General features: G+C 40.5%; 1 protein-coding gene across 2 annotated transcripts in view; it reads left to right on the top strand.

Annotated features, from left to right (window-relative positions):
* CNTN3 (contactin 3) overlaps positions 1-24,046 on the top strand; it is a 416,756-nt gene that overhangs the window by 314,041 nt on the left and 78,669 nt on the right. For both annotated transcript variants that reach the window (XM_062200206.1, XM_062200207.1), the window contains exons 6-11: positions 2,433-2,636; positions 3,712-3,814; positions 4,325-4,509; positions 8,204-8,340; positions 9,156-9,285; positions 12,209-12,359. In XM_062200206.1, the coding sequence (XP_062056190.1) occupies positions 2,433-2,636; positions 3,712-3,814; positions 4,325-4,509; positions 8,204-8,340; positions 9,156-9,285; positions 12,209-12,359 (910 nt within the window). The remainder of the gene's footprint in view (positions 1-2,432; positions 2,637-3,711; positions 3,815-4,324; positions 4,510-8,203; positions 8,341-9,155; positions 9,286-12,208; positions 12,360-24,046) is intronic.

Here is a 24,046-nt window from a genome sequence, read left to right as displayed (position 1 = left end):
ATTTGAAATGTAGAGAGAACAGAGAAGGAGAGAGACAGAGAGAATATGTGACGTGAGCCATTACCAGCTGCTTCTCAAGGTCTGTGATAGCAGAAGCTGGAGTCAGGAGTAGAGCTGGATCTCAAATTCCAGCACTCTGATCTAGGACACAAGTATCCCAAGTGCATGTTAACCACTAGGGCCAACACCTGCCGCCTTGAATGTTTTTTAATCGAAATTACATTGGTGATACTGATTCCACGTTTTTGCTTGGAGTTATTGCCCATAAATCTCATTACTGAATAGTGTTCTCTTTTGTGAAGTCACCAGATTTTAGGTTTCCTGACTCTGAATCTGAACTGTTTCCATCAACTATTCCATTTTAACTGTAAATGAGTTTGACTGACTTATTTCCTAAGTCCCAGCTAAGAGCCACTTAAATTGGGGAGCAGTAGAAGTTTTAATCTGGCTGGTGAATAAAAGGAGGGGGGCAGCCATGTGCATCTCATTTGTAGGACACTGTGGAAAGCAGAGAAAGATTTCTTCAAAGCAAAGCGAGGTTTTGGAGACTGGGAATGTTGGGGTGGGACCGGATGGTTAGAGCAGCAGGAAGACCCCAGAGGCTGTTGCTGTAACAGCTGCCAGTTTTAACAACTTCAGAACAAAGTCAGCCTACCTGATCAGCATTATTTTCCTCTGTGGTTTATTTAGTAATATTACAAGCAAAAAGCCTCCTTAGGGTGTGCAAGAGGCTTACCGTGGAGTGAATGTTTAAGTCACATTTGTTTTCACACAAACAACTTTAGCTGACAGTACCTCCTATATAACTATTTGAAATTTCATGAAAGACTCTCTACCTAAAGATACCATCATGTAAAGGCCACTTTAAGGCTAAAAGACAGTGTTTCTGAACGCATGTATAATTTGTGGGGGGTTTGCTAATCTTGTTATGTGAACTTGCATAATGGGTGGGAATCTGTCACCTTTCATTTCCATGGGGTACATCACGTGCTATCTCATGCACTTCACTGCAGCTGGGATGTTGTAATCCCTGCTTATCCACGTGTTCCCCTGTCCTTTAAGCCTTTCTTACAGTTGTGGAAGAATGTAACCTTTCGCTCCTCCGAAAGGCATAGTTACTCTCATCCACCCCTCACGTACCATCTCATTGGCATTTACATGTTGATTTATTCTACCTGTCTACCAAACAGAATGACCCTTTACTTGAAAATATGTTTGAACTTGCGCATTAAATGTATTCTGATTCCATATGTTTTCCAAAAGTTCTTTGGCAAAGCATTATTACTACAGTAATGAACCAACACAGTAAGATTAATGCAATTGTAAATGGAAAAAGAGCCAAGGAAAGAAGGAAGCCAGCAAGCCAATCACAGTCATGTGCTTAAATATCAGCTTGGCTCTGAACACTCTTGGCATCCAGATCGAGGCAGCATTGTGTCATTTAGCCTTCATTATCCCACAGGAAAGGAACAGTGGGTCCTTCGGAGAAAGCTAATTTCCCAGAAAACTCTCACATTGGACTTTACGGAGAAGAATCTGCAGCATAATTCTATCCATAATTAACACAACACATATTTATTAAGGACCTATTAAGTGTCTGGATGTTTCATTTCACTGATTCAGAGGGAGAGTGGAGCAGATGGAGTAAAAAAATCACTTACTTACTCTGTGGTAGGAAGACAGACAAGTGAATAGATGCTTCCATCCTTGGTGATGACTGGTTTGATTGGAATGAGCTTGATGTTATACTGTATAGGAGCATGAGCCCAAGCTGGGAAGATTAGGAAGATGTCTCTGGGGAGGTGATTCCTGATGTGTGACCCAAAGTTTCAGAGCCATTTGGAAGTTATCTCAGCAGAATGGGGTTTGGTGTTACAAAAGAAGGAACCCGAGAAGACAGCAAGACAAGGGGCTTTGCCAGCCCCGGAGCAGCAGCTTTGGTAGGCCCTCTGGGAGTAAGAGACAGCATGGGCTTCAAAGAACCAATGGTAGTAGGCAGGGCTTTGCCCATGGCGGGCTCACATTCAGCTTAAGTGGTTTTGTGTTATTCCTGAGAAGTTGTAGAAAGTTTGATGGCAGGCATGGCCATGGTGAGATTGGCAACTGAAAGATCAGAGACTACGCAGCATGGAGATACAAAGTACAAGGAAGGGAGCAGGACTGGAGCCAGAAAAGTCTGTAAGGAGGTTGGTGGAGTGCGGATAATGATGACAGTGGTAACGATGCTCCCATAGGAATGTTAATCACCAGAGTCCTCTGGGATCAAAGGATGAACACAGAACCACCTCCCATGGCCGCTTCTCCCATGACCTGCAGCACAAACACTCCACATCTCGTTCAGCGTGAAGGTTCTTTTGTCTCCAGCATTTCTGATGTACAGTGCAAAACTTTCTCTAATAATGAAATATTCTTTCCCTCCTCAAAAATTTTAGAACTCTCCTATGCCTGGATCTTCAATGAGTATCCCTCATTTGTTGAAGAAGATAGTCGGAGATTTGTCTCTCAAGAGACAGGGCACCTGTACATAGCGAAAGTGGAGCCGTCCGATGTGGGGAATTACACGTGTGTGGTGACAAGCACGGTGACAAACGCCAGAGTACTAGGCTCGCCGACTCCATTGGTGCTGCGGTCTGATGGTATGGAATGTCTCAGTGTGTAATTCTGAGTGGCCGTGGTGTGGTGACTGCGAGCAAAACAACTGGGTAAATGTCAACAAGTGTATCTTGAAGAATTGTCACTTTTTTTTTTTTTTTGGAACAAAGAACATTTATGCAAAAACACTTATGAACACTAATGAAAATGCTTCGCTAAACTACAAGTCCTTATACCTAGGGCTTACCAAGTTTCCTGCTTTCCCGGCACCAGTGTCCAATGGAAATGAGGAGCCCCTGGCTCAGAAAGTGTTAGGAATTTTCCAGAGTGACAGCAGAGGATTAAGCCAAGCCTGAGACCTTCTGAGCCTGGAGCTCAGTTGCATTTCCATGAAGTCACCTGTCCTGACTTTTGCCAGCTTGAGGTTTGCAAAGGCTCTGGATATTTTGTTATAGGCTAAAAAGCATTGCTAAAAAAATCCTTAGAGAGAAAAATCTGTTTCATCAATAGCTTGATGTCTGTTTAAGAGAAGTCGGTGATCTGCAGAGGCACCCGATTTGAAAGCCTGAGTAGATGACCCACTTACACAAAACCGTATCTGAAACGGCGTGATGCCATGACCATGAAGTATCAAAGCACGTTTTTACAGTCAGTTGTAATTGAATTTGACCTTTCCCATTTGTTAAGTCACCATTTCTTGACCCTGGGGAGACTTTTAACAGGTTTAAGATTGGTGCCTCTGCTACCAAGGTACCATTAAATAAATTCCCAGCCATAATTTTTGTTCTTTTGGAACTTTCAGGAAGCCATAATATATCGTATATTTCAATTTGACTAGAAATGTTCAAATGGAATATGGAATTTCCTAAGCCTCTCATTTTACATAACATGAAAGACGCAGTAGTTTTCTCAGAACTGCTCTATACCAAATGACATGAATCAGCTAATTTACGCACTTGTACGGGTGTTTGCCTGTTTGACCCAGGGTAGCGCTGGTGAATAAGGTAAAACACTAGAAGAAGGTGGTTCAACGTACAGCAAAGGCAAGTTTTATTTAAGAAAAACAAAGCAATTCCAAAGGCAACATTGATGCTATTAACTTTGTATTGTGATTTACAGGTGTGATGGGTGAATACGAACCCAAAATAGAAGTTCAGTTTCCAGAAACTCTTCCAGCTGCTAAAGGTTCAACTGTGAAATTGGAATGTTTTGCCCTTGGAAAGTGAGTTTTATAATATTTACTGCTATGTGCTGAGGTATTAGGTTGCTGTAAGAGATCAGGGTGATTTTCGACAGACTCTTCTTATTGTCTAAAATTTATTTTCACTTGGAAGCAAAAGAAAAATTCAACACAGGGAAAGTGCACATATAAAATTTGGTTTGAACCTTTAAAGTTAACTTGGAGAAAATGACTATGCTTGCCTAATTCCAGAAACTCAATTGGTATTATTTTTCTTTTTCTTGTTCACTTGTATTCTAATACAGTGAGCAAGGCTACAGGCTTTCTTCTCTAAAGCATGAATTGACACAAGGAAATGCGTTGTTTATTTTCTTAAATTGTCAACTTAATGAGTTAAATCTTTGCATGAAGTTTATGTAATTTGCAACTGGATGCGGGGTTCTGTGTTTGAAAACCTGTATCTCTTACTCTGTCTCCACGAAAGTTTTTCACTTTTGTCAGCTCCAAGAGGCTTCCAGAGAACAGCAAACAGCTTGATACTTTTTCTCTTAGTCCTGTTCCTCAGATTAACTGGAGAAGAAGTGATGGGCTACCCTTTTCCAGCAAAATTAAATTGAGGAAGTTCAATGGCGTGCTTGAAATTCCCAACTTCCAGCAGGAAGACACAGGCTCCTATGAGTGCATTGCTGAGAACTCAAGAGGGAAAAACGTTGCTAGGGGACGTCTCACTTACTATGGTGAGCATCTACCCCGGGGAAATTCGGATTTGTCACTGCTGCACCCTTGTCTAAAAAATACCATGGTCGTTGTTGCAGGGCGTTGGAGATGAGAGCAGAATCACAGTGTTGGACTCATTCTCTTCTGCCTTTTGTTATTCTGGTAAAGAAGCATCAAGGGAATTAATAAAATGTTGCAATGAAGTTAGAGATAGGATATGTCCCTTTCTGTTTTAAAATGATCCGTATGACAATGATATAACTCATATTTTTCCTAAAAATGCCCTTTCACACATGTAGGCATGCTCAAGAGAAATCTCTTTTCTGTCTGTCCTTTCCTCTGCAAAGGGTGGCTTTATATCTTCCTTTATTACCTTTGCCAAGCAGACAAGACTCTACTGGGAAATGTTGCAACCACAGCACGAAACAAACCACATAAACTCAGGATCTTGTTGAGTTCTTCAGTGTTATTCTATCTCTGCCATTAATGTATCTCTACTCCATTTGCTCCGTTAATTTGTAATTACATTTATTTGATGTAATGCTCAATTTGGGCACAGAGAGAATAATAATATTACCTTTATGAAGAATCTATTTGTATGGAACATTAGATTGTCTTTTTTTTTTTTTTTTGCAAAATTTGTTTTCAGATTCCTCTTAAAAAATGCACTAGGTTTTTGATGAAAACATAATGTAGAAAGAATAAATATATGATTGTACAAAATGCAACTGTAAAAAATATGAAAATGCAAGCTAAGTGGATATGTGTTTGTAGTTCAGTCTGTGGAAACATTGTAAAACTAGTGGGAAATCACTACTTTTGAGAAAAGCAAATTACATTTTATTCTATTTATTTTAAATAAATATTATTTTAGACTAGAGATTAACATGGTTTGTTAGGCAGGCTTGTGTAGACTACAGAAATGTTGCAGGAAGGAAAACATTTACAAAGACAAGTATTAAAAATTATAGGGCTTATTTATGACCCTTCTCAAAAATTTGAAGCCTGCAAGTATATTATTTTCTGATAAGATTGACACGTGTTATGTTATTGTAAGATTTTAGGATCTGCCAGGAACAAAATGGTAGCATGGTTTAATTACATGAGTCACTCGGTTTGAGGCTCTCCCGTCTTGTTAGGTGATTGGTTTAAGAATATTCTGTACTGAAGCTACTCAGGCATCAAGGGTAATGAGTGGTGAGATGGAATACAAATGGGGTGGGGGGGTTGATACCTTAACCCAGGTGGCTACACAGCTGTAAATCCCCCTCCAAGCAAATAACCTTTGCTAATGCCCTGGCTTAGTTCTTTTTTTTCCTAAACAACCACTATCTGATGCAGGGTAAGATGTTGCCATTATAAGAAAAAGCAGGAAATGCCAACTGTCTTAATGTTTCAGTAGGAATGATTTAGCTCTATTCATCAGCAACCCTGCCCCAATAACAAATGGCTGTATGCCCCATATGATGAGACATACAAAGCTTAAATTGACATGCAAATGCATCATCAGCCTTGGCTGTTTTTCTGTGATTTTTTTCTTCCATTGTCAGTCTTGCTCCTTTCTCTGCAAGTTAATCTCCATTGTGTTCACAAAATGGTTGCCACCATTGACCAGCACAGCAATCATTCATCTTTTTCCAAAACATCCAGCACTCCCCTCCTCACATTCTATTGGCTACATGTTCATTCCTGAATAAACTACTGTTGAGGAGAAATTAGATCAGGTGATTTAAGAGCCTCCCTTTGGGAGAGAAAATAAGGCCAAATTTCCATAGAGTTCATGGACAATATGAGGCGATGGAAAAGGTGGAAAATGAAAAATTTGGATTATTTTAGGAATGAAGAGGAGAGGAAATGAATACAGAATAGACATGCAACAGCATCTGCTATACTTAGAAAGGAGGTAGACTACTGTTTTAGTCCATTATGTAGATAATCTGATATGTTCCTGAGAAATAAATTAGAAATTAATGACATGGAGAATTTCATGAAAGTTGCCCTACAGTTGCAACTCAAGACTAGTATATTCAATAGATGTCACGCAGTTCTGTTTATCTGCTCTAGTATTGCATTTGAAAAACAATCTGATAAGATACCTCATGTCATATGATGGCATAAGAGGAGAAATCACAATTAATGTGGCAATTGCAGTCTCAGGGTTGACTTAGTCCCACAAATTACCCTCCCATTTGGAGGAAAAGTGTATTAGTGTGGGCAGCTCATGGAAATTCTTGCCAGGAAGTCAGGTCTCCCGTCAAAGGCTCATGTGTGAGTCTATTTGTGGCCTCTGTCTGTCTCAGGCTGGTAATTCCTGGAAGAAGAAAGTGTGTTTTAATATAAAGTGGAGAGAAGTGATTTGAGACTGAACTACTCTTCATACTGGGCAAGTAGTTTATATATGAAAAAAAAAACACAAAATAAAGCAAAGTGTAGACCTGTGCATTTTCTGTCAGAGCTAAATAGCCATAGTTTCATTTCAATTTCATTTGCAAAAAAGCAATTTTATGAGCTAGAAATGGAAAGACGAATCGTCCCATGGTTGCAATTAAATAGAAATAGATAAACTGTTTCTCCATATGGAGGATGCAAATGTGGCTCACACAGCACACTTCACATGCATAATGCAATGTGAAGCCAGTAAGACATCTCACCTCCTGGTTTTGGATCTGAAACGCAAGCTGAGACTTGGCTGAATGTACTGTGTATATTGAGTGACTTTCATTCTAAGTGCTATGTTACTTTCATCTATAAAAAAGAGTTTTCCAACCATCTTCTGAAACATAAGTGAGAATGATTAATCTTGATCCAGCTGATTTGCATACATAATTTAGCGTTACATCCACTACTTATTTATCTGGGAAAAAAATCATGTGATTCAAATTAAGCCAATTTATCCATTTTTTCCTACCTTAATTTTAATTCAGTCAAAGGTTCCTAAGATGCTCAGTGGTTTGTTTCTCATTGATAGTTATTTCTAATTTGAGGGATATATGTTGTCCTCAATCATAGGTAAGTTTCTCTTCTGTGGATGTTAATTTTTAGTTCATAATTAAGACCAATATTTGCTGTCAGTCACTTATTAAGTTGTCATTGATTGAGCTCTCCTGATTGACAAATACACTTGTAAAAGAAAAATCAATTCTGTGTACCTGCATTGCTGTCTATTAATAGGCATCTGTAGAATGTAACACAGTGTTTGGAATTTTTAAAACGGACAACTTAATTAATTTGGCCTAGGAAAAGATAAATTGCAACACCCATCCTCAAATATACAAGTGTTTCATTGGTTCACTTACTTAATACTTAGCAAGTTAAATATAATACTGGGGCTAGGCATTTGGTGTAGCAGTTAAGACACTGCTTGGGTCATCCACATCACATATCAGAGTAACTGATTGAAGTCTCGGCTCCTCTGCTTTACTCCAGCTTCCTGGTGCTGTGCACTCTGGGAGGCAGCAGATGATATAGCTCAAGTACGTGGGTCTGTGCCACCCAATGGGAGACCTGCATTGACTTCTTCCTCTTAGCTTCAGCCTGGCCATTTGGGGCATTTGGGGAGTGAACCATTGGGTGGAAGATATCTATATCTGTCTCTCTCTAGCTTCTATGATGATTTTATTCCTCACAGCCTTCTGTCCACTTAGACTTCACTGGATAGAGATTTGTTCTTTACTAGCTAAGTTGTTTGAATTCCCTTTCTTTTTACCACTACAGCAAAGCCTCATTGGGTTCAACTCATCAGGGATGTGGAAATAGCAGTTGAGGACAGTCTTCACTGGGAATGTCGGGCGAGTGGTAAGCCCAAGCCCTCCTACCGATGGCTGAAAAATGGAGAAGCTCTGGTGCTAGAGGTGAGAAAAATGTGCCTGGGTAGCCCCTCGCCCCCATGTGAACACTCTACTCACTGTTAAGTTTGCACACTTTCATCTGCATCCAATGAGTGGGAATGGGGGACAAAATATAAAATCGAGGTGATTTTCTGAGTTTAGTCCATAAAATAATACACTATGTTTTAAGCACTGAAATTAGAGAAAGGCTTGCTTTAATCAAATGTAGAATATAATTTTGTTTTCCTGTAGACAACTTGGTGTTACCTCTAGAGAATAAATGCATCTGTTATTTGGTTATTTTGTTACATGAGTTGCTGTTCTCTCAATCTTTCCTCCTCAAGCCATGTAATTTATGCTATTTTTCTGTGTATGCAATCAACTGTATTTCTTTAAATTTATATCCATAACCTTTCATACATCCTATAAGCCCTAGTGAGTATATAATTCCCAGAATCCTTTTTAATGCACAGAATTAATTTATTATGTTTTTAATCTGCATTATTCTTGAAAATGGTGAAAACCTTTGCAATTGAAATCCAAGATATATTTGGAAGGTCTGAAACCTTTCATATCTTACCTCCTGCTTTGTTATTTATTTTACTGATGTACTTTTGGGCTGAATGACGTTTATTCCTATTTCAGTGCGTGGCTGTTTTGCTAAGTCACTCTTTCACATTTCAAAGAAGGAAAAGGTTAAATTTCAGGTCAGGTGGCCTCTAATACCCTGAGGAAAATGCAGGAGGTTTCTGTCTGATTGAAATGATAGGCAGTGGTGTTCATTTTCCCTCTAAAATGGTTTATTTGTTTATATGCAAGACATTTTTGTTATCATCCAGGAGAGAATACAGATAGAAAATGGTGCCCTTACAATATCAAACCTAAACGTGACAGATTCTGGCATGTTCCAGTGCATAGCAGAAAACAAACATGGTCTCGTCTATTCCAGTGCTGAACTCAAGGTTGTCGGTAAGACTGTTTTTCTCTGTTTTTGTCTGAATTTTTTGTCTTAAATTCTCCATTGTTGCCAAAAGCAAAAGCAGTTACTTTTAATACTAGGTTCCTACAGCTAATAACATCTGCACTGTTACAACATAATTATTCAGGGTTTCTAATCAAGGCATACATTTTAATGATTTCTAAGGAAAAGCAACAATTGTGTAACCAAAATTATGGTTGAAAGCTGAGTCAAACAACAGGAAGAAGGTGTTGGGCTGATGTTTTTAATATTATGATATTAAAATATGACATAATATGACACAGTAAACCATGACTTTTAGAAGAATAAGTGGTTTTGGAGTTCTTTGTGGCTGGTTCAGAAAAATAAATTCTACATTTTGAATCAATCATATTTGATTGAGAAGGAGTTGCTTTTGTCTTTAGTAACCCTGTTGGAAGCTCAAGCAGTGTGCATGCCTAAGCCTTAATTAACCAAGGCTCCCGTAGTAGAAATTATTGAATTATCTTCTACTTCATACACTGTAGGTATAAAAGAAGAAAGAATATATGATACCATGTTTAGGGCAGCTGTCTAGAAGGACACTTACATTGCAAATGAATGCAAACCCAACCAAAATGGCATAACGTAAGAGTGGGAGGGTGGGAGAGAAAAACGGGAAAGAACAAACTCCTGGGTCAGGGTCATTAACATGGGCATTTTTTTTTTCTTTCTTTTTTTTTTGGATATGAGCATAACATGATTCAGGGCTCAAGTACCATTGCCATTACCAGGCTGTCTCATGTTTCCCAACATGGTGAACTTAGCACCGCCATCAGAGCAGTGGAAGAAAGATGGCTTTCGGCCGGCGCCGTGGCTTAACAGGCTAATCCTCCGCCTTGCGGCGCCGGCACACCAGGTTCTAGTCCCGGTTGGGGCACCGGATTCTATCCCAGTTGCCCCTCTTCCAGGCCAGCTCTCTGCTGTGGCCCGGGAAGGCAGTGGAGGATGGCCCAAGTCCTTGGGCCCTGCACCCGCATGGGAGACTGGGAGAAGCACCTGGCTCCTGGCTTCCGCTCAGCGAGATGCGCCGGCCGCGGCGGCCATTGGAGGGTGAACCAACGGCAAAAAGGAAGACCTTTCTCTCTGTCTCTCTCTCTCACTATCCACTCTGCCTGTCCAAAAAAAAAAAAAAAAAAAAAAAAAAAGAAAGAAAGAAAGAAAGAAAGATGGCTTTCTTAAACACTCTCATGGAAATAGCAGCCGTCTGTCTCAGTGTACCTATGTGGTCTGGTTTGGGTCAGTTCCCACCACTGCCTCCATGAATATGACCAGCAGATTATAAAGCTCTGATTAATCTAATGCAGTAATTCTCAATTGGAGACAGTTTTGCTCCCAGAGAATATCTGGAAATGTCTGGAGTTTTTTTTTTTTTTTTTTTAACTTTAGATTAACAGGTAATTCTTACACATTTGTAGGAGTACAGCACAACTTTTTGATACAGTACACATAGCTTACCCTGACTGCACCAGCCCACCAGGCTTTCTGGAGACGTTTTGGCTTGTCACAGTTTGGGATGGGGACGCGCGTATTATTACCATCTGGAGGGCAGAGACCAGAGATGCTGCAGATACCCTGCTGTCTTCTCAGAATGGGTAACTTTCCAGGCCAAATTGCCTAAGGGAAAGTGAAACTCTCCTCCCTGGTGCCTGCAAGTTGGAAAGGCAGCATCTGTATCAGGAGGGCTGGCCTGGGGAGGGAAGCTCACCAGCTGAAAAGCTGGCTCCTGCGGTCCAGGAGCAAAAAGCAGCACAGGAAGGCAAAAGGAGAAGTCACACACAAGTCCAAAATTACAGCACCGCTCTAGACTTGAAGGAAAATAACCTGGTGAGCTGTGGCGCATTCATCTTTCAAGTGGTGGATTCCTGCTTCTGTAGGAAACCCACGAGAAGGCTTGTTGCATAGGAAGAATGTAAGATGGTTAAGAAATGTACTTCAAAGAGGGTTCTTGTTTCAGCACAGCTGTTTCAGTTGCTTAATTTTAAGGCCGACAACCTCTAGGAAGTATGTCTTCTTTGCCACTCTTTTACATATGAATGTATCTGGCTATAAAAAATATATTCACTGGGATTTTGCCCTAAGGCCAGAGTTTCAGAAACTAAGGGAAGTGCACTAGGCTCCTAACTGTTTTCCAAGTTCACAGTAAAGGGAAGAGCAGTTTTCTGGTTAACATATCATTTTGTTCTAATGATATATTATTTTTTTTACTTGACTATTCAGGTATTTTTCGAGATTGTGATTTTATGCATTATTAGCAATGTTTTTTTTTTTACAAATTATAATATTTAATGTCATATGAGTATTAATCTAATCTAATCTAATTGGTGTATTATATTGTCTTCCTCAACTTAAAAGTCGAACCTAAACATATGAAAATGTTCTAATGGAACTTGATAAATTTGTGTAACTGAGAGGGTTAATTTAGTACTCAGCATATATTCTGAAAGCATTTGCTTGACAAAGCTTAGTGCCAGGCGCCATGTCAAGTCCAGTGCCCTCAAGGTCAACAGAGACACCAACCCCATGCCTGCATTCATGGAACTAACTTTTAAAAATATTCAGTGTTAAGTGTTTTCCTTTCACATAATAAACTCATGACTAAGATATTTTAAATATTAACAGTAAATACTAAAAGTTTCTAAGTAAATAATTGTCTCAAGATTTAGAACTTGCCAGAAAATATTAGTGCAAGTTATGTTTTTAGCCTTGAAATCCTATGTGTGGTATGCTGTAAATCAAATAAAGTGAGCACTGACACCTTGCATATCAAGAGAACTTTATAAATGGTTATAAAGTCAACCTTTGAAATTTATAGGAATTTTAAAAATGATTCAGCTCTCATTAAATCAATGATCCAATTCGCATTCTTTCTCTCTCCTCTCTCTTCTTTTTTAGCCTCTGCTCCAGACTTTTCAAAGAATCCAATGAAAAAGTTGGTTCAGGTACAGGTGGGCAGCGTGGTCAACTTGGATTGTAAACCCAGAGCCTCCCCCAGGGCTCTGTCTTCCTGGAAGAGAGGAGATACGATGGTGCAGGAACATGACAGGTATTGGTGCTCCCGGAGGGTAGGAGTTGGCCTTCTCTGCACTTGGTATAGTCATGTTGACAAAGGTCTTCAATGTGAGATAAAATGAAAGAGCGCTCCAGTAGCATGAGAGCTGTTTAAGACTCAAAAGAGAGTCCTTTAATTCTGTAATACTCTCATTATGATCATAATCAGTTTAAAAATAGACATACACCTACCTAACTTCTTCCCACGTGGAATATCTTAGACATTTCTCCCCCAATTTCCTGGGAAGACTCACCCAGAATGTTAGATGAATGTCAGCCCCAGATGCAGGCCCAATGTCCCAGAACAATGAAGAGAAGATGATATAATGACAACACATGCTGAAGAAATGCCAGTATTGCTCTTACGTTATACTGAGATAATATAGTGTTGGGTTAAGCAAAGGCTTTCCTAGTTTCCTGGTTATTACAATACTATCGAAGTGAAGAAGCAGAAAAGGGCTTAGTTCAAAGCACAGATTCTGTAGCAAGACTGCTTAAGTTCAAATCCTCATTCTGCCTTTGCTAGCTTGATAAGATTGCTTAATCTTTCTGTGCCTCATGTCCTTGTTTGTTAATGGAGAGGGTGGTAATAGTTGATGCTTCATGTTGAGTAATATTATGCAGATTAAATACATAAATATTCATAAAGAACTTGGATCAATACCTGCTAGAGAGTATGTGTTTGTATTGACTGTGTTGCTATTTATTGAGTACTTAGTACACGTCAGGTATTCTGCTCAGAATGTGTGATAAGCAGAGCAGTGGCCCATGTCTTCATTCTGGAAACCTGTGACTGTGCTACATTACATGACAAATATAAATACAGTTGGTGATGAAATTAAGGTTGCTCATAGCTGACTTGAAAGTAAGGATATTAATCCAGATTATCTAGGTGAACCCAAAGTATTATCCGAGCCCCTAAAATAGAAAGCAGAAGGCCAAAGGGTGGGTCAGAGACACGCTGAACAGAGAAGAAGTAGGAGAGTTGAAGCATGAGAATGAACTTGATGTGTGTTGATGGTTTTGAAGATGGTAGATGGAGTCGCCAGTAAGAGGAACAGGGACTTCAGTCCCCTAAGCACAGGAACTGAATCTTCCCCACAGTCTGAATGAGCATGAACTATTCTGAAAGAATGCAGCCTTGCCAGTTGGTTTCAGCTCAGTCAGACCAGCATTGGACTCCTGATTTTCACAACTGTAAGACAACGGACCTAGATTGCTTCACTACATTTGGGATTATTTGATAAAGCAACAATAGGAAACCTAATCCAGAGCTCTATGTAAATGATCTCCTTTAAACATCTCAGCAGCTGAGAAAAACAAGGCTTAAAGAGATGATGTAATTTGCCTAATGTCCCATAGCTAGGATTTAAAACCATGTCTCTTTGACTCTAGGCTATGACCACTAAGTTGTTCAGGGTCACCTCTTGTGCAGGGAGTCCAGAATCTTAGAGGTGATCTTTGGAGTCGTGGAATCTCAAATTACAACTTGGAAAGGAGAGGAAATGCAAACAATAAAACCTTAAGTTAAGCAATGAGGATTTGCTTTTCTAAAAATCACAAAGTCATATAGCAAAGAACCAAGTTGAACCACTTTTAGATTAGAGGCCCTAAGGAACTTTGATATGAGTTGATTCTGACAACACAGTCTTCAATTCTGCCAGTGTTTAATGGAAGACACCTTCATTAAAAGGCAGGCATAGCAGGATGACAAGGCAGAATTGTGAACTGAGTGTTTAGATGTAATACAGAGAAACGCTAGGCCACGCAGGATGGATTTCCAGAATATGCAGTTAATTAGTGATTTGAAGTTTGATTTTGTAAACCAAGTTAAACAAGTATAGGCTTGTGATGCAAACTGGTTAGTTTTGGCTATGCTGGAATTAGGACTTCCTATAAATACTCCTTATATTTTGTGTTATAAAATTAAATAATTTTGACTGTATCCAGAAATTAAATAATAATAATTTCCCAAGGACTTTAGTCACCTGTCCTCACTGTAGTCCATAAAGTAAGCATAGCCTTTTGATCTTCATCTGAAAAGATTAGAAAATCAGAAGTTTAGTGAAAGGTCTACAAGGTGAGATTTAACCCAACCTTTTGATAGTGCAGGAAAAAGAGTGTAAGTCCCAGAGTCTGTCCTGGAAATTCTTATTTGGGCACTTTGGTGACATTATTCAGTCAACTATGGAAAATTCTGAACCTTATTTACTCCATAAAACAGAGTAAACTTTACTCCATACTTCATTACACTGTGGATATAAATTAAGCATTTAACATAGCACCTGATATTTACTGATCAGTAAATAAAGTTGTGCTAGGGGACTTCATGGAAAACAGGAAATTAAAAGATGGATGTGTGGTGCAAAAATTTGAAATCCATGCACCATTTTTCAAAATATTTTCCATGATCTTGGAGGAAGACCTCCCATATTACAATGAAGATGAAAAGTACAGTGGAAGAAGATGGAAGTTTTGGGTGTGGGAGCTGCATGTTGCTTGGTTGGTTGGTCTCTCTGAAGGCCTCTCAAAGGCCTCTCCTGACTCCACGGTCATCAGACTTCGGGTCCTGCTGTCCTGCTGCCCCACCCTCCTGGCCTCATGAGCAGAGATGGCTGCTTGAGTTTTAGCCTCCCATTGACATCTGAGGCAACAGCAAGGAGCAGAGTAGAAATAAGGCTGCACTTTCTCCCTTTTAAGGGATTTCCCGAGAAGTCCCCTACAACATCTTCCCTCATACCTTACAGATAAGAAATTAGTGAGAAGCTTGTTTTTAAGGAGAAAGGGGGAAATGATTGCTACTCCAGCAGTGCCTCACGGTGATAAAAGTTAGTTCTCTGCCACCTTAAGGCCGAATGAGTCTGCACTTTGTTTGTATTTTAATATTTCCTCTTTGGAAACTAAGGAAACTTTGATTTGAAGACAGAGTTAAAAAGAAGCAGCACATACTGCACATATAAGAAGAGGGTTCATGGAATTGCAATTAGGATTTTATTTTTCCACTTTGGACAGCAGAAACATAGATGAGCCAGGGCCTTGATGCTCAGGGAAAAGATTGCTAGAGGCAATTATGGAACAAGTTGCAGATCTGAATCTTCTCCAAGTTCACGGGTAATTAAAGTGGCCACAGTCAACACTTGGCAATGGAAACCCCATATCCATTCCTCTTGACATGGTCTGCAGGCAGCAGCCAAATCAGGAAAACAAGTTAAATGGCAGATTTACTGTGATTTTTCGGTCACAGACTCTTCCAACCTTAAAAATGCAGATTCAAATCTCATTTCAGGGACAGATTAAGTCACTGATGCACTTGAAAATATAAGGGAAAACAAAATGTTTTGATGGAGTATTTATGACAAGATTTGGAGACCATTTCATTTTTTAGTTTGAGTTTTGTTTTGTTTTTGGTAGTTGAACTTGAGTTTGTCTGTCAGTAAGAAACTTCAGATAAAAAAGAAAGCTTTCTCCAGCCTGGTATGGCTGTTATTGATAGCAAATACATTTTGTCTAGGTCAGTCTTCTTCTCTATAGAGCATTATTCAGTGCCTAAATTAGAAGCAAAAATTCGAGGATTAAATATATCTTCTTAAACATTGTGTAAAGTGATACATATATCTACGATGTAAATCATATAATACATTTGAATGATTGTGATCTACCTGTTTTGTAAGTTTTTGTACCAATGCAATAACAGCTTTGCAATTATGGATCAGCCATGGTTATTGGATCTAAGTCAGAGAGACACTTAAATTACAGAACTGGTTTTGAACAAATGAGAGTCGTTGCTTTCAAGTATGGAAGGCATTTCAAGCGAAGGGATACTGCCCAACAGAAGTCTTAGAAACACTGCGCTGAGTGGGTAACAAGCTTTCTAGTGGTTCCTGGGCTCTTACAATTAAGGTCCCATTCATTCATTTGAAAATGCTTTGAGTACTTACTTTCTGCTAGGCACTAGGTACTATTTTTTTTTTTTTTTAAATCGAAGAAGTCCATCCCAGTGTTTGTTACTGTCATGGTATACAGACAGATAATACAGAGAAGTTACAGTGAAACTCAATTGGCCAAGTTCAAAATGTCCAGAAATCACTTGGGAAGGCTACATTTACAAAATTAGGATCAGAGTAAGCTTTCTGGAGAATGAATTATCTATAAAGCAAGACTTAAAAGGTGACAAGGGTTTGCTGGAGAATACTCCAGGGAGAAGCCACAGTGTATATGAAGGCCCAGAGGCAAAGCATGGTATGGGAAATGGATAAGCCATTCAGGCTGTTCTAACTAAATACCGTAGCCTTCATGATTAAGTAGTAGGAATTTGTTTCACCCAGTTGTAGAGTCTAGAATGTCTACAGTCAAGATATTAGGAGATCTGGAGTGCTAGAAGGGGCAAGCTGCCTTTCTTAAACCTTTTTATAAGGGCCCTAATCCCATACAACACAATCACTTCCCAAAGGTTCCACCTTTTAATGCCACCACAATGGGGATTAGATTTCAACATGAATTTTGGGGGGCTCTATTCAGCCCATTGCAGGTGTTTGGGTCCCTGGACACCTCCAGTGTAAAACGCTGTGAGAGTGGGCATCTGGAGGGACTAAGATGGCAGAGAAAAGCATGGATCTTACTGTCTGTGACAGTAGAAACCAAATTACGTAGCTGGGACTTTAATCCATAGATACAGTGACACCAAAGAATAAAATCAAACTAGCAGAGTTACAACAAGATCAGATTTGTGTTTAAAAAAAAAAAAAAAAAAGGCCATCATGGCAAAGGGAGGTTTGGAGTGACAGGAACACTGGAGGCTAGAATTCCAAGTAGCAGAGACCCAGCCATCCAAGCAAGCCAGTGTTTTAAGCAAGAGAAGGTTTTGTTTTGTTTTGTTTTTTAAGATAAATCTGATCTTGCTTTATTTTATGTATTTGAAAGGCAGAGCCCCAGGCAGGAGGTGGGGGTAGGGAAGCGGAGATAGATTTTACATCCATTAATTTACTCCCCAAATGGCCATAACGGCCAGTACTTGGCCAGGCTGAAGCTTCATCTGGATCTCCCATGTGGATGCAGGGGCCCAAGGACTTGGGCCATCCCCTGCTGCTTTCCCAGGTTCATTGGCAGGGAGCCAAACCACAGGAGGAGCACGTGGGATAGTACTGCGGGCAGCAGCTCAGCTCGCTTTTCCACAACACCAGCCCTGCAAGAGTGTTATAGCCTGAACTAAAGAAAGTCAGCATGAATGGAGAGACGCCTGGTATAGTTTGAGAAGTTAAATCAATAGGACCTAGTAATTGATTGTATTCAAGATCTACAGAGAAGTCAAGGATGATGCCTAGATTTCTGAATTAGGTATCCGGGTGCCTGAAAGACCTATTCAGTGTGTCAGAAAATCTTACAAGAAGGGCAACAGTGAGGGCAAATATGCTAGGTTCCATTTGACATTAGGTGACTTTAAAGTGTCTGCCAAAAAATCAACTGGGGGTGAAAAAATTTTTATTTTTAATATTACTTATTTGAAAGGCAGGAGAGAGAGAGGGAGAGGAAGAGAGAGAGAGAGAGGTAGGTCTTCCATCCACTGGCTCACTTCCCAATTGGCTGCAGCGGCTGGAGCTGCGCCCATCTGAAGCCAGGAGCCAGGAGCTTCCTCTGGGTCTTCCACACATTGTAGGGGCCCAAGGACTTGGGCCATCCTCCACTGCTTTCCCAGGCCACAACGGAGGCCCAGATCGGGTTTCGAAACCGGCACTCGAACCAGCGCCCATATGGAATGCCAGCACTGCAGATGGCAGCCTCACCCACTATGCCACAGCACCAGCCCCGGGGTGAGAAACTGATACAGCAGTTAAGACACTAGTTGCGTTGCCTGCATTCCATACATGAATGCCTGGGTTCAAGTCCTCGCTTCCTTGGAGACAACAAGTAATGACTCAAGTGCTTGGGTCCTTGATACAAACACAGGGGACCCAAACTGAGTTCCAGGTGCCTGGATTTGGTCTGGTCTAGCCCTGGCTTTTGTGGTTATTTGAGAAGTAAGCCAGTGGCAGAAGATTCATTCCCTCCCTCGCTCCCTCCCTCCCTTCCTCTCTCTCTCTATGTCTCTCCAAATAAATAAAATTAAAAAAAAATCTTCTTAAGGGGAAAGCGCCTGGATATATGTATGCCTAGCAGAGGTTGACTGTATGAATTTGGTACTTTGGAGAAAAGCCCTAATGGCCCCAGATCACTTACCTGTGATTCTGAGAATGGCAACCTGTGCTTCTTCAAAGCTACGGCTACAAATGTCTGGGAGGATAAAGATTGTTAAATGGTAGAGAGTGTGCTTCTTACCTTGGAAGCTCAGGGACACGCAAGTGAAATGTAGAGAACAGTTTGTATGGTCTCATTTAGTACTTGATTCATTTAATAAAGCTGACCTTAAATCACCCAGTGCTCAAATACTCTGTGCTTCGAAAGTACTTGCATTCAGCATTGAGTACATTTTGGGTTTATTTTGTTGGTATTTGTGTCACGCAATATTGGGTAAAGTTATTGCACTTTTTCTCCCAGCAGGAAGCAGGTGTTCTGAAGAAACAGAACTGTTCTGCCCTTTTGAGCATCGAATAGTATTTCACCAGGTGTTAAAGTTTTAGTACTGTTCCACTCTTTTATTCACTTAAATCCACGTTTTCAAATATAACCAATTAAAAATGTTTTCTTTTGTTTCCTTTAAGCAAACTAAAATGAAAAAAGACCCTTGAGAATCAGACCAGGCATAGTTTACACAACCGAATAGCCCATTGGCATATTTTAAAGAATGTTTACTTTTTTCTTTATCATTTAGGGGTACTTAAAACACATTAGCCAATTATTTTAAAAAATAGGAGCTTTCATTTGAGTGCTGTTGCTTGTAATAGTAAATATTTTATTGCTATAGCCTCAGTTCAGAAGAGTCAAAGAATGGCCCATTACTTCTAATTAAACACATTAAAATGGTTTCACATGTTCTCTGCAGCATTTAATACTATGGAATTATAAATGCTTTGAAGAGAAAGAAATGTCAAAGATTTTTTTTCCAACTATGAATAGTTAAAATCCAGACAGTGTTTTTAAACCATATTATTAGCCAATTCTAAAAGTACTTTTTGCAGATAATTAGAAGCTGTCTTTAAAATGCCATGGATATTATATAACATGATTCTACATTACTGCAAAAGGCACAGCTTTAAGGACAGTAACCAGTGGTCACTGCCTAGCAGAGCCTGGGAGACGGGAAGAGCTCGATTGTCCTGTTGAGGGACTGTCCTAACTCTTGATTGTGACCAGAGTTGTGTGACTTTTGTAAAAACTCACAGAAATTACACCAAAATGGATGAATTATTCTGTACATAGTCATACTTTGATTTTTTTAAAATTATATGCCATTTACGTTCATCTCATCCTGATTTGACAAATAGCTCCAGAAATGCACCCAACATGGTTGCTTCTGCCTTTTGTGAAACATTGAGTCACTGGATGGGACTCAGAAGCAGAAGCCACTCTGGCCAGCAGCCACACCAGTGCTGCTGGAGCCAGGGTCATGGCATTGCTGTCATTGCCACTGCCAGGGGTCCATCCTCACTTCTGTCTTGATGTATCCCGCCGGTCTGCTAGGAGCACTTCCTCCTGGCCGAATATCCCCATCTCCATCCGCTCCCCATCCCCTCACTCTGGTTCCTCTCTTAGGGAAGTGGAGTCTGTTTCTCTTCATTGTGTTCCAAATGCTGCTCCTTTCCCTGTCATTTTCCAGTACCCCACCACCTACCCTCTCACCCACCCAGCCAAAGAGCTCTACTGTTTCCCACTCCGTCCACAGCCTGCCCATTAAAACACCCATTCCCGCATGACTCAGACAGGTGTGGGAGCTCAGTGAGTTTCCATTAATCTACCCTAACCTGTGCAGCTGCTCTCAGATACCAGCTAGTCCTTTATTCCTGGACCTGAACAACCTGTAGCATGTTGTAGCATGAGGGAAAATTTCATTTACCATGTGGGATGGTGCCATTTTCAGGAACTCCATATAAGTTGATTAGAGATGGATGTCCCTGATCTTACCTGGAGCGAAGGCATTCCGTGTTGTCCACAAATTTGTCATAGAACCTTTGTACCGTGCCCAGGCCTGGGAATACATAGACGAATCAGAAATATCAAGAGTCCTTAAGGAACCCACCGTTTTTTGAGACTCTGGGAAACTAAGCCGTGAGTTATAGTGGGGTAGACTATCTAAATTAAACTCTGGTATATTTTTTTTTTAAAAAGAAAACTGAGGACAAGTATTTGGCACAGTGCTTAGGAAGTTGCTTGGGGTGCCTGCTTTCCATATCATTGTCTGGTTCAAGTGCAGGCTCCCAGATTCCTATCAGCTTCCTGCTTATGTACACCCTGAGAGGCAGCAGGTGTTGGCTTAAATTTCTGCTTTCCCACCATGCACGTGGGAGACGTAGATTGAATCCTGGGCTCCTGGCTTCACCCTGGTCTAGCCCTGGCTGTTGAGGGAAGGCTAAAGCATATAAATTTCTCTGTCTCTGCCTTTCAAATAAAATGAAGATAAATAACTAAAGGAAAGTTTTAAATGGGAAAGGAGATCCCTTTAGCAATTTCCTCCAGTACAGCACATACGGGCCAGCTGAAGACACAGGACATGGCCCATCCTGCCTGTCATGATGGTGTTTATAAGGCAGCTAGGAGCTCAGAGAGGAGATCCTGTCTCAGCCTGGAGGTGGGAGGATGGGGTAGGGGAGTAGCTCCCCAAGGACAGGTGTCTTAAGGGAAGTGAAGTCAAATAGAGCAAAGTGAAAGAGTAGAGAAAGGGTCATCTAGACAAAATGGGTCGCTTGCATAAGGAAAACTAAATAGTTATTCCTTTATTCTAGATTCATCCGTGGTAGAACAATTCCTCTCCTTCAAAGGAGACCAGCCCTGGGGAAGATATTTGGCTGAAGGGGGACACTGAGCTGCCTCAGTTCCCCTTCCCTCTCTGGCTTCAGCAACCCATACTTCCATTTCTCTCATGCTTCTGCCTGCAAGGCAGGGAGGGAGAAGTTCATTTTCCCTGTAAGTCCCATGCCGTCTGAGAAAATGAGGCTGAGGTTTTAAAAGTGAGAACAATCAAGACACAAGTCCATGCAACCCAAGTTTTTCAGTCTAGGATTGGGCTCACAGAAAACTGTCCTGTGTGTTCTGTGCCATATATCATTGTCCACTGCTAAAACCACTATGCCATCCCTATTAGTGATAAGACAGCTGAAATTTCTGTGTATTTGTATCATTATTTACATGAATTATGCATGCCTGATTAACATCCAGTGTACTAATTGCCACGCACATTATTCACTGTGTCAGAGGAAGCTAAACGTAAGATTTATTTGCTTCTCTATTTAATTTTAGCTCCAGGAAAGAGCAAAGCATCAAAGTCAGAAAGACGCAGGTCATGTCTTAGCTCTGTCATTGGCCTCCTGTGTGGTGTTACATGAGTCGCATAACCCTTGAGTCTTGGATTCTTGTTTTGTAAAACAGGGCCAGGCATCCTTGAAAGATCCAGGGTATAATCATCCTATTGAGTGGCATTTGTGTGGCACACACTCTTACTGAGAAGTGAGCTAAAGACACAGAACTCCTTGGACAGGGGCGGGAAGCAAAGGGTTTCCTTCAGATAAGTTATTTACAACTCCGTGTTGGCCCCACATCTATCAAATTCTGAGGGTCCCCTTTCTTTATCTCAGTGGACTCTGATTACCAAGATTTAAAAATAATATGTTTTTACTAATGGGCTTCTGTGTAAGCTCAGAGAAGAAAGGTCTCTGATGCTGTGGGAACTTTTGTTGATATTGCTTAACTTTTTAAATTGTGTTGCTCAGACATTTTGTGAGTTAGCAAGACTGAATGGCAAAGAAAGGAAAGCACAGATATTTCACTTTTTAGGACAATCACCTGGGTTTTATATTATTTAAACCTTCTTAAATAAATAAAACCTACCTAAGTATATCAAAGGCATGACTGCCAAATGGCCTCTGAAATTCTATACAACTAAGTTTTGTAGATGACTACATGGTTCCTAAATCCATATGGCATTTTTTTTATGGATTATAAAAGTTAAGGTCGCTTTAAGACTGCTTTGATGTCGGTGGGGGTAAGCTGATGATGAATGTTGAGTGTGTATGGTATAGGAATCCACAACAAGCCACTTCATTGTTAGAAGTGGGTAACTCAATTCCTACCCATGCCCAGTATAACAGCGTCATTTACTGGCAGGATCTACCTCTCTACATTGCCTTGGCCATATAACATTTCTCACTCAAGCCCCAAAATACAACATGCCCCCAACCCAGTCTAAGTTCTGCATCCCTGTTCTCAAACTTCAAAGAAAACTAATGCAATTGTAGGAAACTAGATACTATTTTGCATTTTCTGCTGTGTTTGAAAGGAAAAAAAAAAAAAACAAAAAACAGGTGCTTTCTCAAGAACTAAGAACGTTGAATATTTAGCACTATCAAGATAGAGTACAAAAGTGCATATACGGTTGCCTTTTAAATAATTATTAAAAGGAAGAACACAGAAGAAAAATTCTCCATATATTCTGCAGTTACACTCTGCAATTTCCCCTGCCCGGAATCTGTTTTCTTCTCATCTACAAAACCCTTGCTCATCACTCAAGGTCCAGCTTTACTGTTACGTACCCTGGGAAGCCTTCCGGAAGCCCTATGGGTGAGATTAATCACTGCTTCTGCTGCTTTACCCTAGTGGCCTCTTTATCTCAGCGGTGTCATTGACCCCAGGGTTTTGTGGCTGCCTTTGCAGAAGGCTGGGTCACTGCATTGTTGAAGGGCCTTTACTGTGTCCGTCTTTGTATCTTAAGTTTCTGCTCCATCCACGTTTGTTCAACATTTGTTTACTCATCACATATGTAGTTAGAACCTACTACTCCCATGAACAATTCTGCATAACATAACCTGAGAAGGTAGGGAACCTGTTTTCAGCCAAGGGCCATTTGGATGTTTATAACACCATTCATGGGCCATACACAATTCTTAACTTAAGAATTAGCCTGCTGTAGATTTATTGAATTTTGAGTTTCACCTGTGGTTGCCTAGGCAGGCCAAACCAAATGATTTGCAGGCCTTGTATGGCCCGTGGGCCAGAAGTTCCCCACCCCTGGAAGCAATATTTGTCTTATTATTGCTCACAGATTCTATGGTCAGGAGTTCAGGAAAAACCTGGTTGGCTAGGCAGTGCCCTGCCTGTGGTCTCTGTGTGGGCCAGCACAGACTTCCTTACTGGGTGGTAGCCTCAGGAAGTGGGAATTAGCTGCCAGGCAAAACACCTGCTCTTTTTTTTTTTTTTCCTTCTTCCCTTCCACCCTCAGCTTTTCAAGGTATATTTGAGAAACAAAAATTGTATAAATTTATGGTGTCCAAAGTGATGTTTTGATGTATGTGTACGTGGTAAGGAACATTGTCAAATCATTGCCATGATCAAGCTAATGAACACCTCTTGTCACCTCACACATTTACCATTTTGTGTGTGTGGTGAAAACGCTTAAGGTGAACTCAGCAGGTTTCAAGTGTGCGATAGTCTTCCTAACTGTAACGCCGTGCGTTAGATTTCCGCTTCTACTGCGTAACCGAACCTTTGTGCTCCGACCGACATCTTCACCTCTCACCCTCCGGCCCCTGGCAGCCAGCA

The sequence above is a fragment of the Lepus europaeus genome, chromosome 9 (genome assembly GCF_033115175.1).
Source record: "Lepus europaeus isolate LE1 chromosome 9, mLepTim1.pri, whole genome shotgun sequence".
NCBI lineage: Eukaryota > Metazoa > Chordata > Mammalia > Lagomorpha > Leporidae > Lepus > Lepus europaeus.
The sequence above is the reverse complement of the archived record's forward strand: the minus strand, read 5'-3'. Positions and strand labels throughout refer to the sequence as shown.